Raw genomic sequence first — 23,113 nt, 5'->3', positions numbered from 1 at the left:
CACAAAGCACCAAATTGCCAGTGTTTCTAAACAATTGGACACTCGCTGTGTGTGCTTTAGAAACCTGAGAGTTGTATCCAGTTTTTTTAAACTGTAAAATACTCCACTTTAAAACAATTCATCATTTTTGTTGAGTACATTTTGTATAAATAACCTGAATCTGTAAAGTGATGAAAAATGAAAGCGGTCCAATAAATATAGGGGAGTAAAAAGAACATTACACAGAAAGGCACAGAACAACAGCTTTGTCATGTATTTACATTTTAATTTGATCTCAAACTGTCGTACCAAGTTGTATTTAGTCTCAGAGGCTTCATTCACCAACGTCCAGGCACTTCAGCAGTTGAACCTGAAACTCACATAACACAGGCAGCACAAACAACCCTTGAAGTCTGCTTCTGATTGGGACTGTTCCGATTGTATCATGGCAGGGTGAGAGTCTAAAAACCACTGATAATGGGTGTAAAACTCTCACTGCCGTACTTCTGATGGCGCTGAAGTCCACATGCAAATGAATGAAAAGAAAGTTTGCCTGAAGTCTGGTGGAAGCTCACAGGCTGAGTTCTCTGAAGGGATTCATCACATCGAAAAACGGATCTTCTGTAGAGTCCTTTGCTCTAAACACTGACAAAAAAAAAGAAAAGATGATGGCTGCTGAATGTCTGAATGCCTTCTGACTGCATCGTGTGTCCTCGCTCCAATGACAAATTCATCTTCACTCGAAAACTCAATTAACTTTGATTTCCATTTAACACACGTCATTTAAGACAACAAAGAATTCATGTTTTACAGTAAATAATTAGTTGTAAACAATTCAAACTCGTGGCAATATTTTAGATGCATACTGACAAGAGTAAACACATCAGGTCCATTTCGTACTCCATAAAGTGCACTTTAAGTGTGTTTAAACCCACGTAGCCGTTAACGTCACCATAAAGTTTACAGCAAAGAAACAAAAATAAAACAAAGGATCCATTACCCAACTCACTTATATGGGACGAAGTGAATTAAAATGCAGCGCTGCAGGTGAACTCTACTTCAACTCGACCACTCTTGGCAAAAGGAAATCTTTACTGCCACCTAATGGCAGAAGTAGTGATGTGCCCCCAAAATATGCCATCCAGCCCCAAAGCAACAATGTTTTCAGGTGAAATTCATCTCGTTTCCCCTTTCTTTTAAAAAAAAATACTTATTGTTTTCGCACTCTAAATGCAATGACCAGAGTTTGGTTTGGACATTTTTCAGTTCCAATACATTTAAACTTCAGAAAGAGCTGAACGATAAATGTGCTTACTATCCAACCCTCTTTAGAAAAAGCCAAATATGTATAGTCATCCAGCTCTAAATGTGATCCCAAAAAAACCTGACACTGCTAAGTCTTTTAATCACTGCATGAAATGAGAAATGTTTTCCTAAATTCAAACATTAAAAACAATAATTTATGGAAAATTTGGAGTCCCCTGTCTACCACTGTTAGCCGGCTAACAGATGAAGGAACCTCCAGCTGCTCCAGGCAGCTGTGGACGCCTGCCAGAAGTCAGCAGCAGTTTGAATGTGGAAGGATGGTGGTGTTGAGAAACCAAAAATCATTAAGACCAGATAAATAAGGAGCCTAAAAAATAAACTAAGATCAACTGATGACCTCCAGCTGAAGCTTCTGGAATCTAAAACCAAATTTAAAGTTGATAAATTCCCACTGGAGTTGGCTTTGAGGTAGAGAGTGTCGTGACTCCTGGTTCAGACACTGAATAACGTTTAGGGAGCCGGCAGGCAAACACTTGGTGGCACGAAACTGCTTTGAATCAAGCAGGCTTGAGGTTGATTTTCAAGTTCAGGTGTCCTCGACGCTGCTCTGATCTTCTCGTGGTTATAAACTGACGCCGGCGGACTCCGACTGCTTCTGTTCACTGACTCACCTCCGAGGGAGTTCCTCGGATATTTATGTTATTAAATAAAACCTGTCCCCCTCCAGCTCACAGGAAGAAGTTGATTTTGGCAGGTACGGCCTTGCAGCCGGTGGTGGAGAAGTACTGACCCTGGACGGGAGCGTAGGTCATGTCGTCCCCTACTGCCAGAACCACGTCGCTGCGGCTGCAGCTGCCCAGCTGGCAGAGCTGCGAGCGCACGCAGCTCTCCACGTGGCAGCGGCTCATCGGCAGGAAGGGAACGAAGCTGGTGACCAGTTTCTGCTGGATGATCTTGGACCGGAAGAAGCCGCCTGCAGACAGAACGAGATTCACTTCAGCTTCTTTACACGAACAGTAATATAACGGTCACCGAGCCAGGCCAGCAATATGTCGTCAAATCAGCTGTTTTTACACACGGATGAGACGGTTTCATCTCCAACGTTTGTGCACCGCTGCAGAGCACTGCTGCCGTCTCCAGACCATCAGAGGAAACTCACTTTTAGGAAGATTCATTTTCTTGGTCGTGAAAGATAAAGTTATGAAAGGTTTTCTGCGTCCATTTTTTTATTTAAACAGCAGATGAGGAAGTCTGACACGTGAGATAGTTATCCATACAGCTAATCATAATAATAAATATAACATGAACATGAAATATTACCCTTTTACTTTTTTGATCAAGTGACTCCATTTCTCAGATATTTTTACTGGTTTCCTTTGAGTAAAATATGAACTAAATATTACCAGGATACATTTCTGATATCTACATTTCAGATCTGCTTCCTGTCCACAGAGTGGAAACTAAACAGAGAAGCATTCAGTTGATGTGTGCCAGTTGGATATTTTAATAGCTTTTATTGCCTTGTGCTATTTAATTTGTATTATTGGATTTCTGTATGTATGTACGCTTTTGTTCCCCGTGCTGCTTTACAAACACATTTCAATGTGAATACCGGAATCTGTGACTGAGCTGTTAGTGGCACAAACAAGGTACGTGCTGCATTTGCATGGAGCTGCATGTCTCATGGAGCTGCATGTCTCATGGAGCTGCATGTCTCATTGAGCTGCATGTCTCTGCTCTGCGCTTGTCGTCTCCACCAACAGTTCTTCTCTTCTATCTCTATGTTGTCCTTTTCTCTCTCTGCTCTCCTCTCACCTCCAACCGGTGGAGGCAGATGCTCCGCCCACCTCTGAGTCTGGTTCTGATAACAGATGTTCTCCACCTCTGAGTCTGGTTCTGATAACAGATGTTCTCCACCTCTGGTTCTGTCGGAGGTTTCTTCCTGTTAAAGGGAGTTTTTCTTCCCTCTGTTGGAGGTTTTTCTCCCTTAAAGAGGAGTTTTTTCCTCCTAGCTTATGTGGGAATTGTTGAATTGTTGGTTTCTCTTTATAATATTGTAAAGTCTTGCTGTAAGGACTTTAATGTGTTAAGTACCATGAAATAACCTGTGTTGTGATTTGGCGCTATATAAATAAAGTTGAACTGAATTTACATAAATGCTGACTTGTTATTTTTTCATTTTTCTTTTTTTAATCTTTCTCAAACTTTGAAATAACAAGTGTCCCAGAGACAGTTGTGACTGAAAAGATGAAAAAAAAAGAAAAAGAAAATGGAGGCAAAAAAAGCACTTGAAGAACTGAGCATGCTCGATGAGCCGTTTGTTTGAGGAAGTGGAAATCTTTCTAATAATTTCCTGTGTGGTGCAACGGTGCCCGAAACTCATGGTTTGGTACATTTTCAAAACGTCAGGGAAACTGTTGTAACTGTCCTTCTGTTGTAAGGACCCTCCAGTGTGAAGTGACTTGTGATGACTCGTGTTGCGATAAGGTCCTTTATGGATCAAATCTAATTGAATGAATAAAAATGGCAGCTAACCCTGCAGGCATTGTCCAGAAAGTCCCGTTGTGACCAGTTTGGGATGAATACGTGTTGAGTTCCTGTGCTGTGTGCGTTTGACGCTGGAGTATTTAACGCCTAGAAAGGACTCTTACTTGTGTTCTTGTTGTAAACTTCCTGCGCGATGGCGTCTTGCAGGTCGGCCAACTTAATGTCCTCCCTTTCTCTTCCGGCCTGCCGGTTCTCCAGAGTCACTTTGTTGATCACGTCCTCTCCTGTGGTGCTGCAGGAAAGACAGAAGAAACACATCAAGAGCTGTCTGAGATGAAAACACCCACCAGTTTATGATTACTGAGGGTTTTTTTCTTAAAGCGTCGCTGGGAGGGGAATGTAACCTCGACCTGTGCATTAAACTTTGGATTAAATGTCAGATATTTGCTGGTTTCATAGCAAAGAAGTTTAAAGAGACATTTTGACCCGCCCCCCCCGTCTGTCCTTCAGAATTTAAAGATGGAGAATGAACTCCTGCTTCCCGTCGACATGCCTCTCAGCTGGGTGAGCGTACCCTCACCTGATGAAGACGTAGATGGCCTTGCGGTAGTTGGTGCGAAACACGACGTGGGAGGGACCCAGGAAGGGCTCCAGGACGTCGATGAGGCCCGGCGGCATCTTCTCCATCTCGTCAAAAATGAAGACAGAGCGGGCGCACTCAGTCAGGTTTCCCTGAATCCAGTTCTTCAAGTCGTTCTACAAAAACCAAAGGAGGGATATTTAGTCTGGCTGCAGTCTCTACAGTCACTGAGGAATCTGTTGGTATTCTTAACATGTAGACGGTTGTTCCGTCGGCATGTCACACAAATTATAAATGATTGTTTTCTCTACAAAGATTTTCTGAAATGACCTCGAAAGATTTCTTGATACCCCCAGAAAAATATTATAAATAATTACACTAGCTTGCACAATTAATTTCTCCACTGCAGCGCGGAGTCTGACCGTCTCAAAACCGCGGCGGTATTTAAATACGATGATGGTTCAGGTTTGTGAGTTACTAACATTTACACATTTTAAATAGCGCGTACATTTCTAACAGACGAACATTTCTAACAGATATCTCATGGTGTCAAATTCCCGTTGCTTCAACTCCTCTCCTTCGTCTGCGTTCTCGTTCACGCGTTTATTTACGTGATGTAAGTGTGCGTACAGAATCACGTGGACACACATGATGACGTCAGGTGTGAACAGACGTATTAGTCCACTTGTGATCAGATCACCCGGGATGAAATATTAATGCCAGCTATGAACAGGGCCCAAGTAAAGCGCCCTGAAATGAAGTGTTTTTAGGCACTATATTGTAGCAGAATGGGGGAGAAGGAAAAAAGAAACAAAAGAGTAGGGAAGAGCCCTCAATCAACAGACAAGGAAATGATCAATCAAGCACACCTATGAGCAGAGGAAGAGAATCAACAGACCAAGGAAGCATGAAGGAGACCTGAGGAGGCGTGAGAGTGGTTGAAAAGAAGAGCTCGGCAAAGACAGAATTCAGTTTCGGGAGATAGTAACTCTAAAAAAGGAAGTTGGAATTATTTTCCAGGTGACAGATCACTGGATTTTCCCTGAACTGGCTGGACTGATTTGACGGTTTTTGGAGACCAAGATCAGGTGGAGCTGAGTGGATCCCTGGAGCGGGTGGAGCTGAGTGGATCCCTGGAGCGGGTGGGAGAGCTGAACGTGTTCGTCTCCATCTTGGACCTGTGGGGCTGAGACTGAGGACCTCCCTGGCTTTGGTTGGGCGTTTTTAAAAAACTTCTTTAAAGAAATGTTTTTCAAGATTCTCCCTGTCCTTCCTCACCTCACCCTTTCAGCTTCCACCCTCATCTTCCTGGACACGAGACCCCCCCCCCCCCCCCCACATATACATATACATATACACACCTATACCAGACACAAACACTCTGAACCGAACTGATTTTCAACAGAGACGGGAGTCTCTAAATTCATCTTTCTTTTAAGAGACATTTGCTGTTGTCTGATCTGGACTCTGATTTTGATTTATGATTGTTCTGCCTTCATGGACATTTAAGGGATATTTTGTTGTGTAATGTTTGTGCTTATTTAGAAATTATGACCATTTAATTTGATGACTGTTTTGTTTAAATAGAATGAATATTTAATGATGCAAATTATGGTTTGTGTAATGTTTCCTTTCAGCCTTTTGTTGTGGGGTTTTAAAACTATCCGGGCGATCTCCCCTATGAAATTATACACACAATTCTTAAATTGGCAGGGGAGAAATGTTATTATTTTCCTGTCTGGCGCCCAACTATTATTCTGGGGATACAACTACGCTACAATATAAATAGAATTGACTTGAAATTTAAATTAAACTTGATCACAATTAATTATTATTAATTATATAGGAAGAAAAAAAGATATAATCAAGACAACAAATTCAGATGTCTTGTTGGATGGATATTGCTTATTTTATATTTTAACTCTATTAGTGTTTAGTTTAATGCATTTTATCTGTTCTCATGCATTTCATTTCTTTCCTATATTTTGAAATGTTTCTTTATATCTGTTTTTATGTCAAACACGGCATGTCGTTTTCTTGCTGTAGAGTACTTTGAGCTGCATTTCCTGTATGAAAGGTGCTACACAAATCAAGTTTATTATTATTATTATTATTATTATTATTATTGTTTTGTCTGGCCAAAAATCTGAAACTAAAGTTTACATTTTTACATGGCACAAATAAGCAATATATCGTGCCATTTGAGAAGCTGCAGGTGTATAAAACTTTAACTAAACAATTAACTGATTATCAAAGTAGTGACTTTTCTGTCAACCCAGTAACTCAGCTCTAACATTATTGGTATTTAGCCTCTTATCCTAAATATGGCAATTTGTCACAAACCTTTAACTTCTCATAAAACGACAGGAAGTGAACAAATCAAGATCACCATGATCTGTAACTTACCCTGTACCGACTGACTTGTTTGGATGAGGGGAAGTGCAGCGTCGGGATGAACTGGTGGACAAACGGGCTGCTCATGGCGAAGCCAAACAGGTGCTTTCCCAGCATGGAGCTGACCAGCGTCTTTCCGGTGCCGGACGATCCATGGAAGGACAGCACCAACGGCCGATCGGGGCTTTTATTTTGAATGAACCTCACCACCTCCTGTGACACGATGTTCTGAGCCAGATGTTGACCGAAGACATTCTTGTAGAGGTCCCACTCCAAGTCTGCTCATCACAAATAGATAAAAGACAGTTTGACACCTTCCATGTTAATGTGGCATGTCAGCAGCTGACTGGTTAAAAGGTAGTTTATCAAAGTGTTACAGTGACCTTACACAAGTAAGGCAAAATCCAAACAGACCAAGAACTGAGCAGATAAATTGCCTTGAGATTGAGTTTAGTGATCACAAAAGAAATCATCTGAAGGTCTTTTTGAGTTAAGAATATCTGGAGCTTTACTGCTTTGATTTTGGCCTGTTTTTGTGCTCTTCAGTAACCACAACAAAGTCCTCAAAAAAACGAAAACATTTCAAAAGGTTTTGAAAGCCGATTAGTAGCTAATTAAATTGCATATAGTATGTAAGTGTTACATATCCAGAAATGTCCCCATTTCTAAAAAAAAAAAAAAAAAAAAAGGCTTGTTTTTTAACATTTTAGGGTTCCAACCTCTTATTTTCAATGTTATACAACACGGAGGAGGTTCACCGGCTAAACGTGTGATTGACAACAGCTTCAATTACACTGTGGCCTGAAACATCAGTGAGGTCAGACCGTTGTATTGATGTGCATATTCCGTACAGTGTGTCTAAACGACGGCTCGGTGAGCCAAACTGTCCGGACTTTGTAATGCTGCCCGGCTAGCTAGCCGGCTAATACGTAGCCCGGAAGTTAACGTTAGCTCGCCCACAACAACCACATCGCGTCTTACCTCTGATGTTGGGCTTAAAGTCGCAGTCGCAGCTTTCCGACATGGTGCAGTAAAGTTTCTGAAAAAGGCAGCAGACTGGGTTACAGACGCAGAAAAGCAGCACAGACAGGATGGCCAACATTTTGGCTGCCTGCTGGCAGAGAGTAAAAAAAAAACCGACTGGACCTCCCCGACGGAAGGAGCGACCCGTTTGTAGTTCTTCTACTTCCAGGACGGCATCCAGGAAACACGTAACACTGTGACCAAGAGAACTACATTTCCCAGAAAGCATCTGATTGGGGCACGTTGGACTCGTCAATCTCGTAGTCATGGAAATAGTTTGCCTATATGTAGCTATTGTTGCCGTTTCAGATTTGCATATCATGAATATTTGACCTTGGCGGAAATATTCACTCCCCAAGTGCACTTCTACTTTCTTATTGGCATATTTAATATTCGTCAATTAAAAAAACAACAACTATATTATATTTCATTTAATACATTTTTCTGTATGTTGCTGTAACACCCAAATATCGCAGCCTGAAGATGAATAAAGTTTTCTTTTCTATGTTTGGAGGGCTGTAGATCCTCCCCTGTTTCCTCCTCTACCCCCTCCCTCCTCTTAAAACAGTACTATTGATGAGAAAATTGTTTTTTCATCTATTTTTTCACAGCCATTTAACACTTAATATTTTGATAGATATGTAGAAATGTATTAATAGGAAATTTGACAAACGTGAACATTGATGTAGTTGATGTGATGCTGTATTTTGAAGCTAGTGGGATGGTAATTAATATTAGTTATATTTCAGCTGGTGATTTATTCCTGGCCTCAAACACGGCTTTAATGGCTTTAATGTTTAACTCCACTTATTAATTAAAGACAAAAAATACATCGTTATGGACTGTTGTTCCACTTGGACCTATTTTTTTGTAAACAATGAAAACTGATGATAGAGCATCTGGAAATATATTTTTTTTATTCAGTACTTAGCAATTTTTTATTTGAAACATATCTACATTTGATTCTATATAATTATACTTGGATATATATTTTTGTAAACATTAATAGAAAATAAATGGAGAGTTTGTATTAAACTGTAATTATGTATAGCACTGGGTCAAAGAATATCATCCTAGAAAATGTTATTCAGGAAAACATGAAAAAACTTGAAAAAACAAAACTGAAAAACACTTTTTACAGTTCCATCCCTTTTTGTGGTCGTGACACACATGACATATTTGTCAGATGGCAAAAAAAAAAAAAAACTACAAAAATATTTTGAATTTAGATTTCTTTAAAAAAGAAAAAGTCAAGAGTCTTTACTGTGAAAGTTTGGAAAGGTTGTTGTACTTCCTGTGCAGGTACACTATTTTGCACTAAAATTGATCATTTTCCAACCTTCAATTTAATAAAACCTTCAATAATCAAGAAAATCCCACTTTTCTTCAAATAAGTATGAGAAATCTTTAAGGATTTTCTTAATTTCATATTAATGTTGTCTCTAGTGACAGTCGAGAAAAGAGCACCAGGCATGTCACGGACACGAGTTTTATCCAATAAACTGGCTTTCCAGTGAGGTAACCATGTTTATTCATATTTTCAATTTTTTATAAATATAAGACATTATTACTGTGTAAGATAATAGAAATGCTGTGGATGCTGTTGGGGTCACTCCACTTTCATATCACTCATTTCACTCCAATTGACATTATTATAAAAATAATAAGAAACAAAAAAGAAAATAAAGTGAATTGACCCTCGCACTCATAACAACGTGTCATATATTACATTAAATATTAACATCATAATCCTTATGATTAACCCATGATGACGAACATTGTACAACAAATAATGAAATGTAGATACACTTGTATTGGGTGTGTACAGTTGTAGATGTAGGGAAGGTCCAGCCTTCACACAGACAAAAACATATATACACTGACCTCCTCTTATCTAATTCATGAGAACGATCTGTGGCCTCCCGTAACCCCAGCAGAACCAGGTACAGTACCACATATTTAAACATTGTTTAAAGTGGGATAGGTGCAGTCTTCAAGTAAGAAGCCAAAACATATCAAAGAAAAGATGCTGGCAAGATAATGTTAATCTGTGATATTGGAGACATTAAAGTCCTCAGTGGCTCCATCACCCTCATTTCAGTGGTTTCATCCACAAACTGCCCGTTTGTGACAGTTCAGTCGGCCTGGCTTCAAACATACTGAAAAAACTCTGGTAGGAGAAAAGAACCATTTAGCAAAAGCCAGTTTCACACTTCAAGTATCCTGTTACAGTTGGGCAGACTGGCATACTGTTTGAGTCTGATGTAGATGTCTACATGTGACTGGAGCATCCCTGTCTGACACATCACCATGCTCTACCCTTCGATGAGCCTCCAGTGGCCTTTGAGCAAAGCATCAGAACCAGCAATTGCTAGGAAGAGCCCAGCATCCGACAGAAGACTAGAGTTCATGTAGGAATCACTTCATGCCAGATAAACAGTTATTAAGGATATGTCTGGGGTTAGACACGTCTGACGGGTGGCTCCAGCTTGTTGGACAAAGCCGTCAACACCTCGTCGAACTTGGCGTATCGCAGAACCTGGTTCTCCTCGGCTCCCCGGCTCCCCCACAGCAGCCTCATCTGAAAGTCTGTCAGGAAGAGCTCCAGGACGTCGGACTGCTCCTGGAAACCTGCGACATCACATCATCTTATCAGTAGAAGCAGCAGAGGGGCAGAGAGAGAAAACAGAAAGCCACCCTTACCACCCTGGAGGTGCTTGAACCAGGACCAGTCTGCATCTGTTAAAAGACCACCTGCCACAACTTTGACATTGCTGATAGCTGCACACTCAATGAAGCTGCACAGTACTACTATAACTGAAATGGATGCAGCATTGTTTTGTGTTTCATTCTTAATTTTTTAAACCCAGTTCAGTCATTTTTAATGTCACTGACTCATTGTCATAAGGTTTACTCGATAATTTAGAGTTTTAATAAGACAGAAATCAAAGTTAAAACTTTAGTTTTTTAAGTTTTGCAAATCCCATTTTGGCTTGGTGATGGGAACAAGAAGACTTGCTGTGATTTAAAATTGCTCCATGTCTCTTAGCCAAAGAGCCAAAGGTTCCCCATTTTTAGTCACTTTTGTTAGTGACTAAATTTGGAGATGATGATTTTGAAGAAAGAATTGTCAAAGAATAGCCTATGGCAGGCCTATTCAAATACAGATCCTTATGAATTTTGCAATGGTCCACAAGAGGATGCCTGGCATGTGAGTAATAAGATAAATATAACTAAAATATAAATCGCTGAGCTACTTTTAAGCAACTCAAACCTGCTTTAATGATTAAATGATCCCAGTCGAGCCAATTGGGTCCTGACAGTTCAGGTTGTGAATTACCAACCCACTGAACTGTGTTTAAACATTTAGGACATAGATTTTGAATAGACAGAGCATTAAAATGAGGCTCCAGTAAGCAGAGATGTCTAATAACTCCTATCCTCCTGTTCCTGCTCATGTTTATGTGCAAAATAGCAAAATAAAGGCAGTGTAATTTCTGTCGCTGACTCAAAAAGGCGTAAAATGACAGAACTCTGATATGTATAATGGTTCTATGGTGGTAAATCACCTGACTGAGGCATGTAATGCTATCTTAGTGAAAATGAAAAGACTAAAGAACTGTTTTATTCTGATTTAAACAGGCCAACTTACTAAATTTGGTTTGATGACATTTGGAAAGTCTAGAGCAGGTATACGATTGAATTATTATTCCTCCATTCAAGTTAGCAAAGGGTTAAACAAGAGGTTAACTGGCTCTGCCTGTAGAGCTTTGCACAGTATGCACTCATCCAACCAGCGCGATAATGTCTCACCAGATATCACACTCAGGATGATAGATTTAACAATTTAAACTTCAACTTCTGGATTATGTTACTTGAGTTTCATGGCAAAAGATATTATTTTATCTTTTACTAGTGACATAAAATATGGTTTATAGAAAGATTAGACAAGTCCTGGTGAAAACTGGTTCAGTCTGTGTGCTGAATTCAGACCACTCCAGTTTGTAACAGTGTCTTTGGATATTACCAGAGTTGGTGGCAAACGTTTCAAATGTTGTCTGACTAGTGTATGCCTTCATATCATTTCTATCTTTGTTTACATTCTAATACGTGTTCAATCATTTTTGCTGACTTCATTTTAGGGGTGAGGTGGTACACTTAGAAGTAAATTTAAACATTATAATGTGGTTATATTTCCCACATAACAGATAGCGATGAAAAATCGGTGTCCCTCTGAGGTCTCTGACCTTGTAGTTTGTTTTCAGCGTTGGAGCGGTAGATGCCCCCCAGCTGAGCGATGGTCCTTGCCACCCCCAGGTGGAACATGACCACATCCACCCCAGCTTCCACCGTATCCCAGGGTTCAGTCCCTTCATCCACCGCCATGCTCTTTTCCAGTAGAGTGAGGAGGGGTAGGATGTGGGGGAAAGTGGTGTTGGACAGCGAACAGTTTTCTGGAGGACAGACACACGGACAGAGTCTGTGATACAGGTTTAATCCACTGTAATAACTGTGTTTGGAGTGTTTTTCAATGTACTACAATCCAGCAGGACCTCTACCTCTTCCTTCATTCAGGCTCTTCATAAATGGCCGGAGAGTTTTCTCATAGAGAATAGCGCCCTCTGTGTGTCGCTGCCGTAACGCCATCCATGTCTGCTCCAGACGGGACACCTAAGAAGAATAACATCCCTTATAAAATCTGGTGGTACTTGTTTTCAGATGCAGGGGCCATAGTCAGAAGATGATAGCTACAAGAGCCTCACTATGAGGTGACTGTTAACATTTATTGATGGAAAGTCAATTAAAGAACGACACAAAAACGAACACAAACACTCTATAGGAGAGCACAAAGGGACAGAAAGAGACCACAAACAGAGAAATAACAACCACAACTAAAACCACAAAGACACACAAATCCACAATGTCACATGGGGGGGACTTGTTTTGGTGGAACATTTGGAAGCGAGCCGTGGCATAAAAATGGTTAAATCCCTGCAAAAGATTTAAAAGAATCAGGCAGGATTACCTTATTGTATTATTCAAATCTTTGACCTCTGACCTTCACACTGAAACTGGCAAGTTTTGACAGAGGTTGTTGTTTCCTGTTTCCCCTTACGATGAGGATTTTGAAAATAGTAACACACGGACAGTGGAAGGAGAGAAAGTTTGTGAACTAAAGTAGTCGGCCAGTGGAAGGATATTACCAACATTCAACATCCAGTAAGTCCGACAAGTCACTGCAGAACAGTGCTCATCATTTTTTATACACGGTGAGTCAGGGCTTATGCTGCAGGTTTTACTTCAGACCACTGACCAATGTAGTAATGAAAATTATCCGCTTGGTATCTTAATCCATCAACTGTAACCTGGTCTGATTTCAGCCTCGGGACCCTCGATGCCGGCTGGCCCTCTCCTGTTTCCTGTCTCCCTCCGCTATCTCCATCAATAAAGATACTCAAAAAACACATCACTATAAGTTCAGTCTGCGTGGTGCATGTTTACCTGTGGCAGCTCCAACGCTTTCATGACAGCAGCGAAGCCAAACATGTTCCCCGTGGTGCTCTTGAGCTCAGCGGCGATTTGGATGATTTTATGAAGGAGAGTGGCTCGCTCCTCGTTCGACCCGGTGCAGCCCAACACATCCACGGCCAACATGATCGCCATGGTTTGAAACCTGCAGGAACGTGGTGGTGGTGGTGGTGGTGGTGTGTGTGGGGGGGCGGGGGGGACGGGACAAGGAGGAGGGCTGACAACTTTAAAATTTTATTAATATTTAATCGCCAGTGGAGAGAGCAACACAAATATCCTATATAGCTTGAGGAGGTAATCGTTGTTCCACCGACTGTGACGTCACCCAGCGGTTTGCGATCTGCCGTTTCAAAGCTTTAAGTCTGACATTTCGGTTGTCACTACCTTGTTTTTTTTTAAGCCAGAGGTGACCGTATTCAGACGAGGTTGGGATGAGTGAGAGGTGCCCCCAACCCGACTCCAGTCAAGCAGAACCGGCCTTGAGCATCTGTAGAAATGATCTTCATGTTTTGATAAAACATGGCGTGTTGGACTAGTTCAACAAAGACTAATTTAGATAGCCTATACAGAATATGTTGAGACTCAAACCCACAAGGTGGGACGGTGAATATATAGCCTTATCTGTCTGTTAACATTTCTAACTCACGAGACCCTGCTGGTTGCATAGGTTTTTCAGCAAACTTGACTGTCATCGATTATAACGTGGTTCCAGTAATGTAGCCGAGCTGACGTGGCTCAGAGTTAAACCGACCTTGATAAAACTCGACTCAACAGGCTGCGACGTCGCGCGCGAGTGACGCGATAAGCGTGTCATCTTTAAATTATTATTATTTTTTTTTATAGTACTTTATTAATCCCGGAGGGGAAATTTCTTCGCTATAGCAGGGGGGCTCTCAGGGGGGAGCTGCTGCAGCAGGCTGCTACTAGTGCGGCGCCAGGTAACCTGACCTGAGGTGCATGTTTTTGGATGATGGAAGGAAGCCGGAGAACCCAGAGAGAACCCACGCAAGCACAGGGAGAACATGCAAACTCCGCACAGAAAGACCCAGGACCGGATTCGAACCCGGAACCTTTTTGCTGTGAGGTGACAATGCTAACCACTGCACCACCGTGCAGGTAACCGCCGCTGTCATGGTCAAAAGTCGGCTGAGTTATCAAGTCTCGCGTGGCCACATGGTGGCCCGGGGGCCCGTTTCACTTGGAACAGATGAAACGTAGCTAAGGCCGCCTCTGCAGCAGACACATCAGTCAAACCAGTCACATCCTCAAATGCACCACGCTTTGAGGCGTAATATCTAATTATCACAGAACTATTTTCAGAAGGAGCGCCAGAGCAGTGATTAAAAGGTGTGAATACAGTGAATGACTTTAGCGAATACATTGTACTGTAGTCACCAAAATTGGTCCAAAACAAAAAGAAAAGTTTGTCCTGAAGAGGGCACCAGAGACGAGGTTACTTTAAGTCCATCAAAAACAGTTATGCTCTGTATTGTTGCCATTTTTGGACTTTTCGGAGAGGCAAATAACAGAGTTACAGCAATGAGTCAGTAAACGATGATGCAACCGAACCTGTTCAATTTCTCAACTGCACGCTCTACCAAATCTGTTGTTTTTTTAAACAGAAGTAAAGCAATCTTGCATCCATCTTAGTAGTATTAAGTAGTATGGGTCGGAAATCTAGTTGAAATGTTGGCAGGTTGTCTTCTAGTAACAGATACAGCCTGGTCCCACTCAGGGACCTCCAGGGTGAAAAAGACTTTAGAGAGTTGAATGTGGAGAAAGAGGTTTAAGCCCGGAAGGAAAGCCTTCAACTCTGCGGTCTAAATTCAGGCTCTTCACGTGTCAGATTTGTACTTTGTACTCTAAATCCCCAAAATACAAGCTCAGTGACACGCAGCAACAGTTTGTTCATTTGCTTCTTTGATTTGATTCCTGTGAACCTTGAGGTGGTTTTTCTTTGTTAAAGTGACAAGAGACAGAAGAAAACAAGCTTCAGTCCAGGAATGGTTGTTAGATTTATATATAATACCAAATTTAGCTGCATGAGGACCGACCAACCCGATATCACAGCAAAACGTGAACTAGCCACGTTTTGCGCTGTCAGTTGTGTATTCTACTTTTTTCTCTATCCACGCGGGCTGTTGGAAACAACGCCACAGAGTTGACCTTAATTCCACGAGTAAGTAACTTAACAAGGTCCAAAAGGAAACCTGGCAGCATTCTGCTCTCAAGCTGCTTTTGTAGTCAGCTACTGATTGTTTGGGATTTGAAAGAAACACTAACTCTGTCGTACCACTGAACACTTGCACTGCTTGGACAGTACTCACCTCTCCAGCAGGTCCAGTCTCAACTGTTGGCCATGTGGCAATGTGAGCAGCTCCATCCCAGAACTAACTCCCATCATCCTTTGCACCTCTGGCGTCACCTCCAGAATTCTGGCCACCTAGGAACCACAGAGTTATGATTATTGGACAACTCCTAATGTGTATTTTTATGGTAAATTGGGTATCTGTTACACAGAATGGCAACAGCATATTTACGAACAAAAATAACTCCTCATTTCCAACCAGAAAGTCTCTCCTTCTGTTTTCATCACCAAATAAATCTCTGTTCACTGGCGAAACCGGAACAAGTGGAGAAACAGGAAGTGACGGGGTTTGTGGGAAATATGGTCTTAAAATGGTGTGATTAAATGTTTGTGATCAAAGGAAGTGATTCCATATTACTGGATGTTAAATGAGTTTTCTCCACACGTCCAGTTGTCAGAGACGTCTCTTTGTTTGTTTCATCCAGCAGGTCTATGTGTTGAATGAACATGAATTAAACAGCATCTAAAGCTCTTATTTTGACAGCTGATGTAGTCCTTGTTTCTATATTCCAGTCACAGACGGTCTGTTCTGGAAACATACGCAGCTTTTAGGACCTTTTTATGAGTTCAATAAATAAAAAGAAAAGAAAACTAAAAGATTTCTGTGATGTGTAGCATGATTATTATCACAGGAATCAATTACATATTCATGTTTATCAGGTAGTGCTTACATTTATTTTAAGTCTACTTCTACTTTTTCCTCTGCTAACTTCTGACAGATAATATCTGTCTCTTTAGCTGTTCCACATTTTCACCAGCCAGATTTAGTTTGGTGATGAGCAGGTAGGCTGCAGTGGACTGTTGCATCAATGATAAAAGCAGTGAGACTAAATCAAAGCCAGCCATAAAGGTAAAGAGGCTGAAGAAACCGAAACCCTCCGTTGAGCTGCAGTTTCAGGTGAAAATAGTTTGTAAAAAGTGACCCTCGTTTTTTCAGCCTGTGAATATAGAAATATAAAATGAGTACCAAGCAGTCAGCTTTGGTGATGTGTTTGGCTGCCATCCTCGGCTCGACCTCGGACAGCAGCTCCTTCACCCTCCGCAGGATGCCCACCTCCAGGGGCTTGTTCTCCTTGGGCATCAGCGGTGACTGGTACTTGCTGGGTTTGAAACAAGAGACCGTCTGCACCATCGGAGAGAAGTAGACATTCCCGTCCTCGGCCCTCAGTGGGTCGGAGCCCTCCTCCACACGCAGCCTCTCCACGTAGCTCTGAGGGCCGGGATACAGCTCCGTGTAGCAGCTTCCGTCTGCGTCGGTGGGGTCAGAGGTCAGGGAGTCCTGGTTCCAGGGAGGTCGGGGTCCGTCAAGGGGCTGACTGTGCAGGGCGCTGTTGGGACAGGGCAGGGGTCGGGCGGCGTCCGAGCACCTGCAGAGGGACGGGGATTGAGTCACACTGGCTGACCGGCTACTGCAAGGGCTTCTGGACTGTGGGGCTGGAGGTGAAGAGAAGAAGGGCAAAAGAGACTATTTATGATTCGATTAACGTTTTTCAAGACTAGCTGATTAGGTATTAGTCACTTTTCAGATTTAAAAACAATTCGGTCACTTTTAAACAAACGTTCCTAAAAAAGAAGGAAGTGGTGCATTTTCGGGGACTACAGTTTCACTGACATCAATCTATGTATTAACACCATTCATGGTAATGAAAGAAGATGTCAGCTAGTGCATATGGATGATCTACATGGTTTCAATAGTTTTTTGGACAACAAAGGATCTCTATGGCACAGAAGAATAAGATCCTGTATAACATGGCCTTGATACACACACAATACTCGATGGTATGAATTCATTGTTGGTTCTGGTTCATGGAATATACAGATAATCAGAAAAATAAAGGGTTTGGGGGGAAAAGGGGGGGTGATAGGTTGTATTGTACACTTTGTTCGTATTGTCATTTATTCTATCTACTAATTCAATTTTTATAGTTTTTCCCTCCTTTTTTTGTTTACAGTTCATTCATACACTTTGTCATAGTGTACTTCCTCCATTCTGAATATGTAATTTACTTCACTCTATGTTGATGTGCATGCAAAGATGAAAGTGCACATTATTTGATCAAGTGGAGTCGAGTACTTTCTGTGGAAAGGTGGAGGAGTGCATCCTCTGGTGTGCTTTGTTTTTCTTTGTTTTTATTCTAAATAAGTTCCATTTATATTTTTGGAAATACGGTCTGTTCTTCCCACTGACTCGACGACTGTGGTCATCCACCACACATTTATAATCTAGACATAGAAAATATAAACTAAAACAGAAATGGTGGCTACATTACAGAAACAAATTGCCTAAAACATCATAAATAACTTATAGAAACATTTGTTCCTGTCCGATTGTTCCCTTTGTGGGTAACCTGAGGATAACGTTGGTCCTTGGAACGAGGTCGTATAGTTCATGTACATGAGGAACAAACAGGCTGGTTAAACACTGTGATGACCTTCGATTTACAATCACACTGAAATTACAATGATTTAGCAATCTTGACTTTATCTTTGTAAAAGCAGTATTATTTTAGATTTTACTTTTGATTGTCATAAATCGACCTGCTTTATAGTCATATTTACATTTTGCTTGTGTGTTCTGACTTTAACTGTCAGTTTACTTCATTTTATTGTGAGATTTTTACTTAAATCCATATCCACATTTGTTAGCTCTTTGGACACCCAATCTCTCTTTCTCCTGAACTGCTGACCAAAATAAAGGCATGTTGTAAGTTATGGAGATGAGATTCAATAATGAAATAAATAAGGTTGCATTCAGGCATTCTCTGAGTAAAACTAATAATAACAGTTATTTAAAGTCAATTTTAAGGAGTTCACAGAACGGAAATGGGATTAAAAAAAACGGAATAAAATAAGCAAAAGGAAGCGCTTGAGATTTCTTTACAGCTTCTTTTGCCTTTGTTCTACATTAACCTGCAACAACAGATCAATCTTAACTCAGGGCAATATAAAGTTCAGCCTCAGAGTTTGCTGCGTGAGCATATCTGGGATTTAGCTTCCTCTTGTGCAACCAACCTGCTGCTGCTGCTGCTGCTGCGTACTACACACACTCTGAACTTTAGTCCTGTTACCTTAATGCCAACGCCCTCCGAACTGCTCTGACTGTCAGAGCCGGACGGCAGCCAGTCACTTCAGCGTCTGCCAGGAGGGAGACTGGACGCACCAACATCGAGCTCGGGGTGAAACGTGAGATCTGTTGTCTGGGACGCTCTCGGTAGGTGATTAGATCGAAGAATCGATACCAGTGAAAGAGCAACAAGGCCGGTAGTATATCAATATTAACAGAATCTTTTTTACGGATGTTTTCGCGCAGTTGTTTTTGTGTTCATGTGGGATGACCTGAGTGTTACTACCATGTTTTTGTGCAGCTAAACTCTGAGTAGTTGCAGATGGATGCTCCGGTCTCACAGAGCCAGATATCAATTTCCAGATGTTTCCTACTGGCAACAACAAGGCGGAATTTTATGAATGCATTGAGCAACCTCACTATAAACTCTGCTCATTCACAGTTCAGCAATTGCAAAACAAAAAGATCACATTTTGTTCTGATCAGATTTAATCAGGCAAGAAAATGCCTTACATTTCCTGTTTATTAGGAATGAGGCAAGAGTCAGAACAAGGTAAGACATTTTCTTTCCTTCGACAGGAATTAATTATTCAATGCAAAAAAAAATTATTTCTAATTGCCCAAAAAAGGTTTTGTTTACTGGAGCTAAGTTCCGGGTTCATTCGTTTTATAACGTTTACCGTTCTTTGTTGTTACTTGTTGATATATTATTTAAATGGGAAATACATTTAATTTATAAGAACTTATAATCTTTTTGTAAAACTTTTAAAGCATTTCTAAGTCCAAATATGCCATAAAAATAACATTATTTCTATTATTGGTAATTATTTAGTAAAATATCAAAAGCACTTTGCAAAGCAATTCTAATTCTTGATCATACACAATGTGTAAAAGATCCTTTAAGTTTTGACCATATAAATACCAAAGAGCAGCTTTAAGAGCCTCTTCATGGTTCACCAGCATCATTACTGCACATGAACACAAAGCAGTGTAACTTGAGAGGGAACGTTGACCTAATGCAAACAGCTCTGGTAAACCTCCTGGGATTTAGTGGCAGGAATTCCCACACTGTCGTTGTGTAATCAGGAAACTGTTACTGAGCTGCAGAGAATCTGGCAGTTATGCAATTGTTGGAGCGGGGTACAAAAAAAAGAAAAAGGAAATCCTTTGTGGAGAGATTTGAGGTGCTGCACATTAGGTTGGTTTTGCACGATTTTACTGAAACTTTTCTTTTTACAGTCGGTACCATCCAACATGATTAAGAGGCATGTATGCGAAACCCATTTCAATAACCATGTGCACTGGGATTGTATCTGGAAGAACTACGAAATAATGACTGAGAAGTCATTTCAAACAGGCTGTTCAGGTGAATAACACAACATGAGCTCTTTCTTAGGAACTTTCAGATCCATGTTGCCTGCAAGGATCCACAGGATGTGAATTTCCTCATCTGCCTTGGAGTTCTATGTGGACTTTGTAGAAGTCTAAAATACAACCTAAAGAAATCCTGTACACGCTATCTGTACACATGTGGACTTGTACATGTATGCAGATACCCAGAGTTGTGTAAACACAGCCACTAGCATGTGTACCGTCCATTGAGAGTATAATAAACCTTTGTACTTTTACACTTATAAAACAAAATATTTTTTTTGAACTGTCTCCAGTTTCCTCTAAACTGTTGTTTTGGCATGAATCTGAGGTAACAATAATTTTACATCTGACTATACTAATAATACACCCCTACTTCTTGTCATGTTTGTTTGGACTGTGACGGTCCTCTTGGGTGTGAAAGTCATCCTGGAAGACAGACTACAACAACTCTGGTTGGTAGTTTTTGTGATGACGTGACTTGCTGTCTCTCAAAGGTCATTAACCTAAAGCAAATATTCTAAATCTTTACCTAACCATGAACCAGATGTTGAGCAACAGGTGTTACAGTAGTACAGCTCTGCAACTGCCTGTTTTATCTAATCTAATCTAACTCGATGTAAGTCTACATATCTACATTATTCAAACGTACAGTTTTGGTTCTTTTTCATCTCTGCAAACAGAAAGCCGTTATCACTAACCAGGATTTAGTAATTGAGTTCACCTACAGAATGGCCGGCTCAGTTGGTCACAGATAGTGAACAACAGGTTCTGTAGATTCGGGCACCTTAGAGTATCTTCACAAGTTCAAGGTTTTGCAAAAGCAGTCCAGCTTCCATTGGCCAGCTTCATTATTTTTCCATTAAACAACTCCAGCATTTGTGTTTGTCAAGTTGACGCACATTCATTGAACTCTTGAACTTTGTTGAGAGGGACCGATCTAACATCCTTACATCTCTTGTCAGAATCTCTTTCAGATATGAACCCAACGACCTTGGTAACGCTTGCAGTCTTGCTCTGCTCTGCGCCTTCGGTAGATGGAGGGAAAGTCTTAGTGTTCCCTGTGGATGGAAGTCACTGGGTCAACATGAACGTCATCATTGAGGAGCTTTACGCCAGGGGTCATGAGGTCACAGTGTTGCGGCCATTGGATGCCTGGTACATCAAGCCGGGGTCCCCTCACTACAAGGCTATCACCATAAATTCTCCTGCCGGTTTTGATCGAGAACTCTTTGGGTTATACATATCGAGAACGCTGCAGACGCGACGGCAGGGTGCTTCAGTTTGGACTCGTATAACTCTGGAGTATGAACTGGTGGAGCAGTTCTACCAAATGCACAAGCAGGTGCTGAAGATGATGGGGCAGATGTTTGATGACGCCAAACTGATGCAAAGCCTCCGCGATGCCAAATATGATCTGGTTCTGACGGACCCTGCAGTCGGTGGAGGGGTGCTTCTGGCTCACCGTCTGGGTCTTCCAATTGTCTTGAATGTGAGATGGACTATTCAGGGTGAGGGGCATCATGCAATTGCGCCTACCCCGCTCTCCTACGTCCCTATACCGGTGTCGGAGCTGACCGATCGGATGAACTTCACGGAGCGGGTTAAGAACATCCTGTACTTTCTCTTCACGCGTTTTCAAATCTGGTATGTCACAGAACCAAACTACAAACCATTTGTCCACCGCTACTTCGGCAGCGACGTACATTACATGGAGCTGTTTCAGGCAGCAGACATCTGGTTGATGAGAAACGATTTCACATTTGAGTTCCCCCGACCCACGATGCCCAACATCGTCTACATGGCGGGATTTCAGTGCAAACCTTCCAAGCCGCTGCCCAAAGAACTGGAGGATTTCGTACAGAGCTCTGGGGAACACGGGGTCATTGTGATGACGCTGGGGACCCTGGTGGAAAACCTTCCTGAGGACATCACCGAGGACATCGCCTCTGCTTTTGCCCAACTTCCTCAGAAGGTGATCTGGAAGCATAAAGGCAAAAGGCCGTCCACTCTTGGAAACAATACCTTAATGTTGGACTGGTTGCCTCAGAATGACCTCTTAGGTCACGCCAAGACCCGCTTGTTTGTGGCCCATGGAGGCACCAATGGGCTGCAGGAGGCCATTTACCACGGCGTCCCCCTGGTTGGCCTGCCCCTTATGTTTGACCAGCCTGACAACTTCTTCCGAATGAAAGCAAGAGGCGTGGCCAAAGTCCTGGACATTGCGACTGTGACCAAAGACAACTTCCTGGAAGCGGTGAAGGAAGTGCTCTACGAACCGTCCTACATGGAGAAGATGAAGGTGCTGTCCAGCCTGCACAGAGACAAACCCGTGAAGCCGCTCGACCATGCCGTGTTCTGGATTGAGTTTGTCATGAGGCACAAGGGAGCAGCACATCTAAGGACAGAGTCTTACAAGATGTCCATGATCCAGTACCACTCCATCGATGTGGTGGCGTTTCTGCTGACACTTATGTTGCTCATATTTACTGTTTTTATTTTTGCAGTAAAGTTTCTCTGGCGAAAAGTATTTTACAGAAGCAAAGTCAAAAACGAATGATGAATGCGCTGCAAGATATTCACCTGTTGATTTCACAGCATTTGTCAACTGTTCAATTCTGTATTTAGGGTCACAAACAGGATTCAAACAGTCTTGCATTGGCATCCTAATGTGCCTGATTGTGTCGCTAAATACACCCAAAAACCTCATATTTCTTGACGACTTCAGTCAAAGAGGTCATACATGTGTTCTGTTTGTTGGGTTTGTTTGTTAGTTGACAGGATCTCCAAATTTGTAAGTAATTCCTGATGCAATTCGGCGAAAAGTTTAATCTTCAGTCAAGCAAAACAAGTTTTTATTTCATTTCCAGATTGTTGTATTTTTGAAGGATTTTGTAGCTCTGTTGATTTTGCACATTTCTTATTGTCTTAAAGTACTGCACTAAAATGAAATAAAATAGATTTTATAAGAACTTACATGTCTCCTAGAATTGTATATTAATTAAACCTCGTGATAATTAACAGACGATGTTGTCTTTCTGCAACTTTCTGA

The 23,113-nt window shown here is 41.5% G+C and overlaps 3 protein-coding genes across 7 annotated transcripts in view; 1 reads left to right on the top strand and 2 right to left on the bottom strand.

Annotated features, from left to right (window-relative positions):
- Positions 1-244: 244 nt before the first annotated feature.
- Positions 245-7,872, bottom strand: tor2a (torsin family 2, member A). 2 transcript variants are annotated; one of them, XM_069169362.1, is made up of 6 exons: positions 7,688-7,872; positions 6,719-6,984; positions 4,313-4,488; positions 3,897-4,024; positions 2,036-2,218; positions 245-624 (listed from the first exon to the last, which is right to left on the bottom strand). In XM_069169362.1, exons 1-6 carry the CDS (start codon positions 7,806-7,808, stop codon positions 551-553), a joined length of 948 nt encoding a protein of 315 aa, XP_069025463.1. In that variant the 5' UTR covers positions 7,809-7,872; the 3' UTR covers positions 245-550. The 2 variants fall into 2 exon arrangements, with proteins under 2 accessions (XP_069025463.1, XP_069025464.1); XM_069169363.1 differs by having other exon boundaries at positions 245-2,218.
- Positions 7,873-9,243: 1,371 nt separating this feature from the next.
- Positions 9,244-23,113, bottom strand: part of sh2d3cb (SH2 domain containing 3Cb) — a 30,053-nt gene continuing 16,183 nt past the window's right edge. For both annotated transcript variants that reach the window (XM_069169402.1, XM_069169404.1), the window contains 6 exons: positions 16,594-17,060; positions 15,586-15,701; positions 13,232-13,403; positions 12,289-12,400; positions 11,977-12,183; positions 9,244-10,360 (listed from right to left, as the gene is read on the bottom strand). In XM_069169402.1, the coding sequence (XP_069025503.1) occupies positions 10,191-10,360; positions 11,977-12,183; positions 12,289-12,400; positions 13,232-13,403; positions 15,586-15,701; positions 16,594-17,060 (1,244 nt within the window). In that variant the 3' untranslated portion in view covers positions 9,244-10,190. The remainder of the gene's footprint in view (positions 10,361-11,976; positions 12,184-12,288; positions 12,401-13,231; positions 13,404-15,585; positions 15,702-16,593; positions 17,061-23,113) is intronic.
- Positions 18,697-23,033, top strand: LOC138210326 (UDP-glucuronosyltransferase 2A2-like). 3 transcript variants are annotated; one of them, XM_069169407.1, is made up of 2 exons: positions 18,697-18,887; positions 21,027-23,033. In XM_069169407.1, the coding sequence occupies exon 2, from the start codon at positions 21,041-21,043 to the stop codon at positions 22,619-22,621; it is 1,581 nt and encodes a 526-aa protein (XP_069025508.1). In that variant the 5' UTR covers positions 18,697-18,887; positions 21,027-21,040; the 3' UTR covers positions 22,622-23,033. The 3 variants fall into 3 exon arrangements, with proteins under 3 accessions (XP_069025508.1, XP_069025507.1, XP_069025506.1); XM_069169406.1 differs by having other exon boundaries at positions 18,698-18,837; XM_069169405.1 differs by lacking the exon at positions 18,697-18,887 and adding an exon at positions 19,206-19,243.

This window comes from Embiotoca jacksoni, unplaced genomic scaffold, assembly GCF_022577435.1.
Source record: "Embiotoca jacksoni isolate LCO1_2020_lvr unplaced genomic scaffold, fEmbJac1.0.p SCAF_44, whole genome shotgun sequence".
NCBI lineage: Eukaryota > Metazoa > Chordata > Actinopteri > Embiotocidae > Embiotoca > Embiotoca jacksoni.
This window is presented reverse-complemented; position numbering and strand designations above follow the sequence as displayed.

Coding starts and splice junctions, on each gene's coding strand:
- tor2a (XM_069169362.1), bottom strand. CDS start 7,808: ATGTTGGCCATCCTGTCTGTGCTGCTTTTCTGCGTCTGTAACCCAGTC. Junction 6,985..7,687: donor CTTTAAGCCCAACATCAGAG/GTAAGACGCGAT, acceptor TGTGATGAGCAG/ACTTGGAGTGGGACCTCTAC. Junction 4,025..4,312: donor GCCATCTACGTCTTCATCAG/GTGAGGGTACGC, acceptor TCTTTCCTGCAG/CACCACAGGAGAGGACGTGA.
- LOC138210326 (XM_069169405.1), top strand. CDS start 19,222: ATGAGGCAAGAGTCAGAACAAG. Junction 19,244..21,026: donor GAGGCAAGAGTCAGAACAAG/GTAAGACATTTT, acceptor ATCTCTTGTCAG/AATCTCTTTCAGATATGAAC.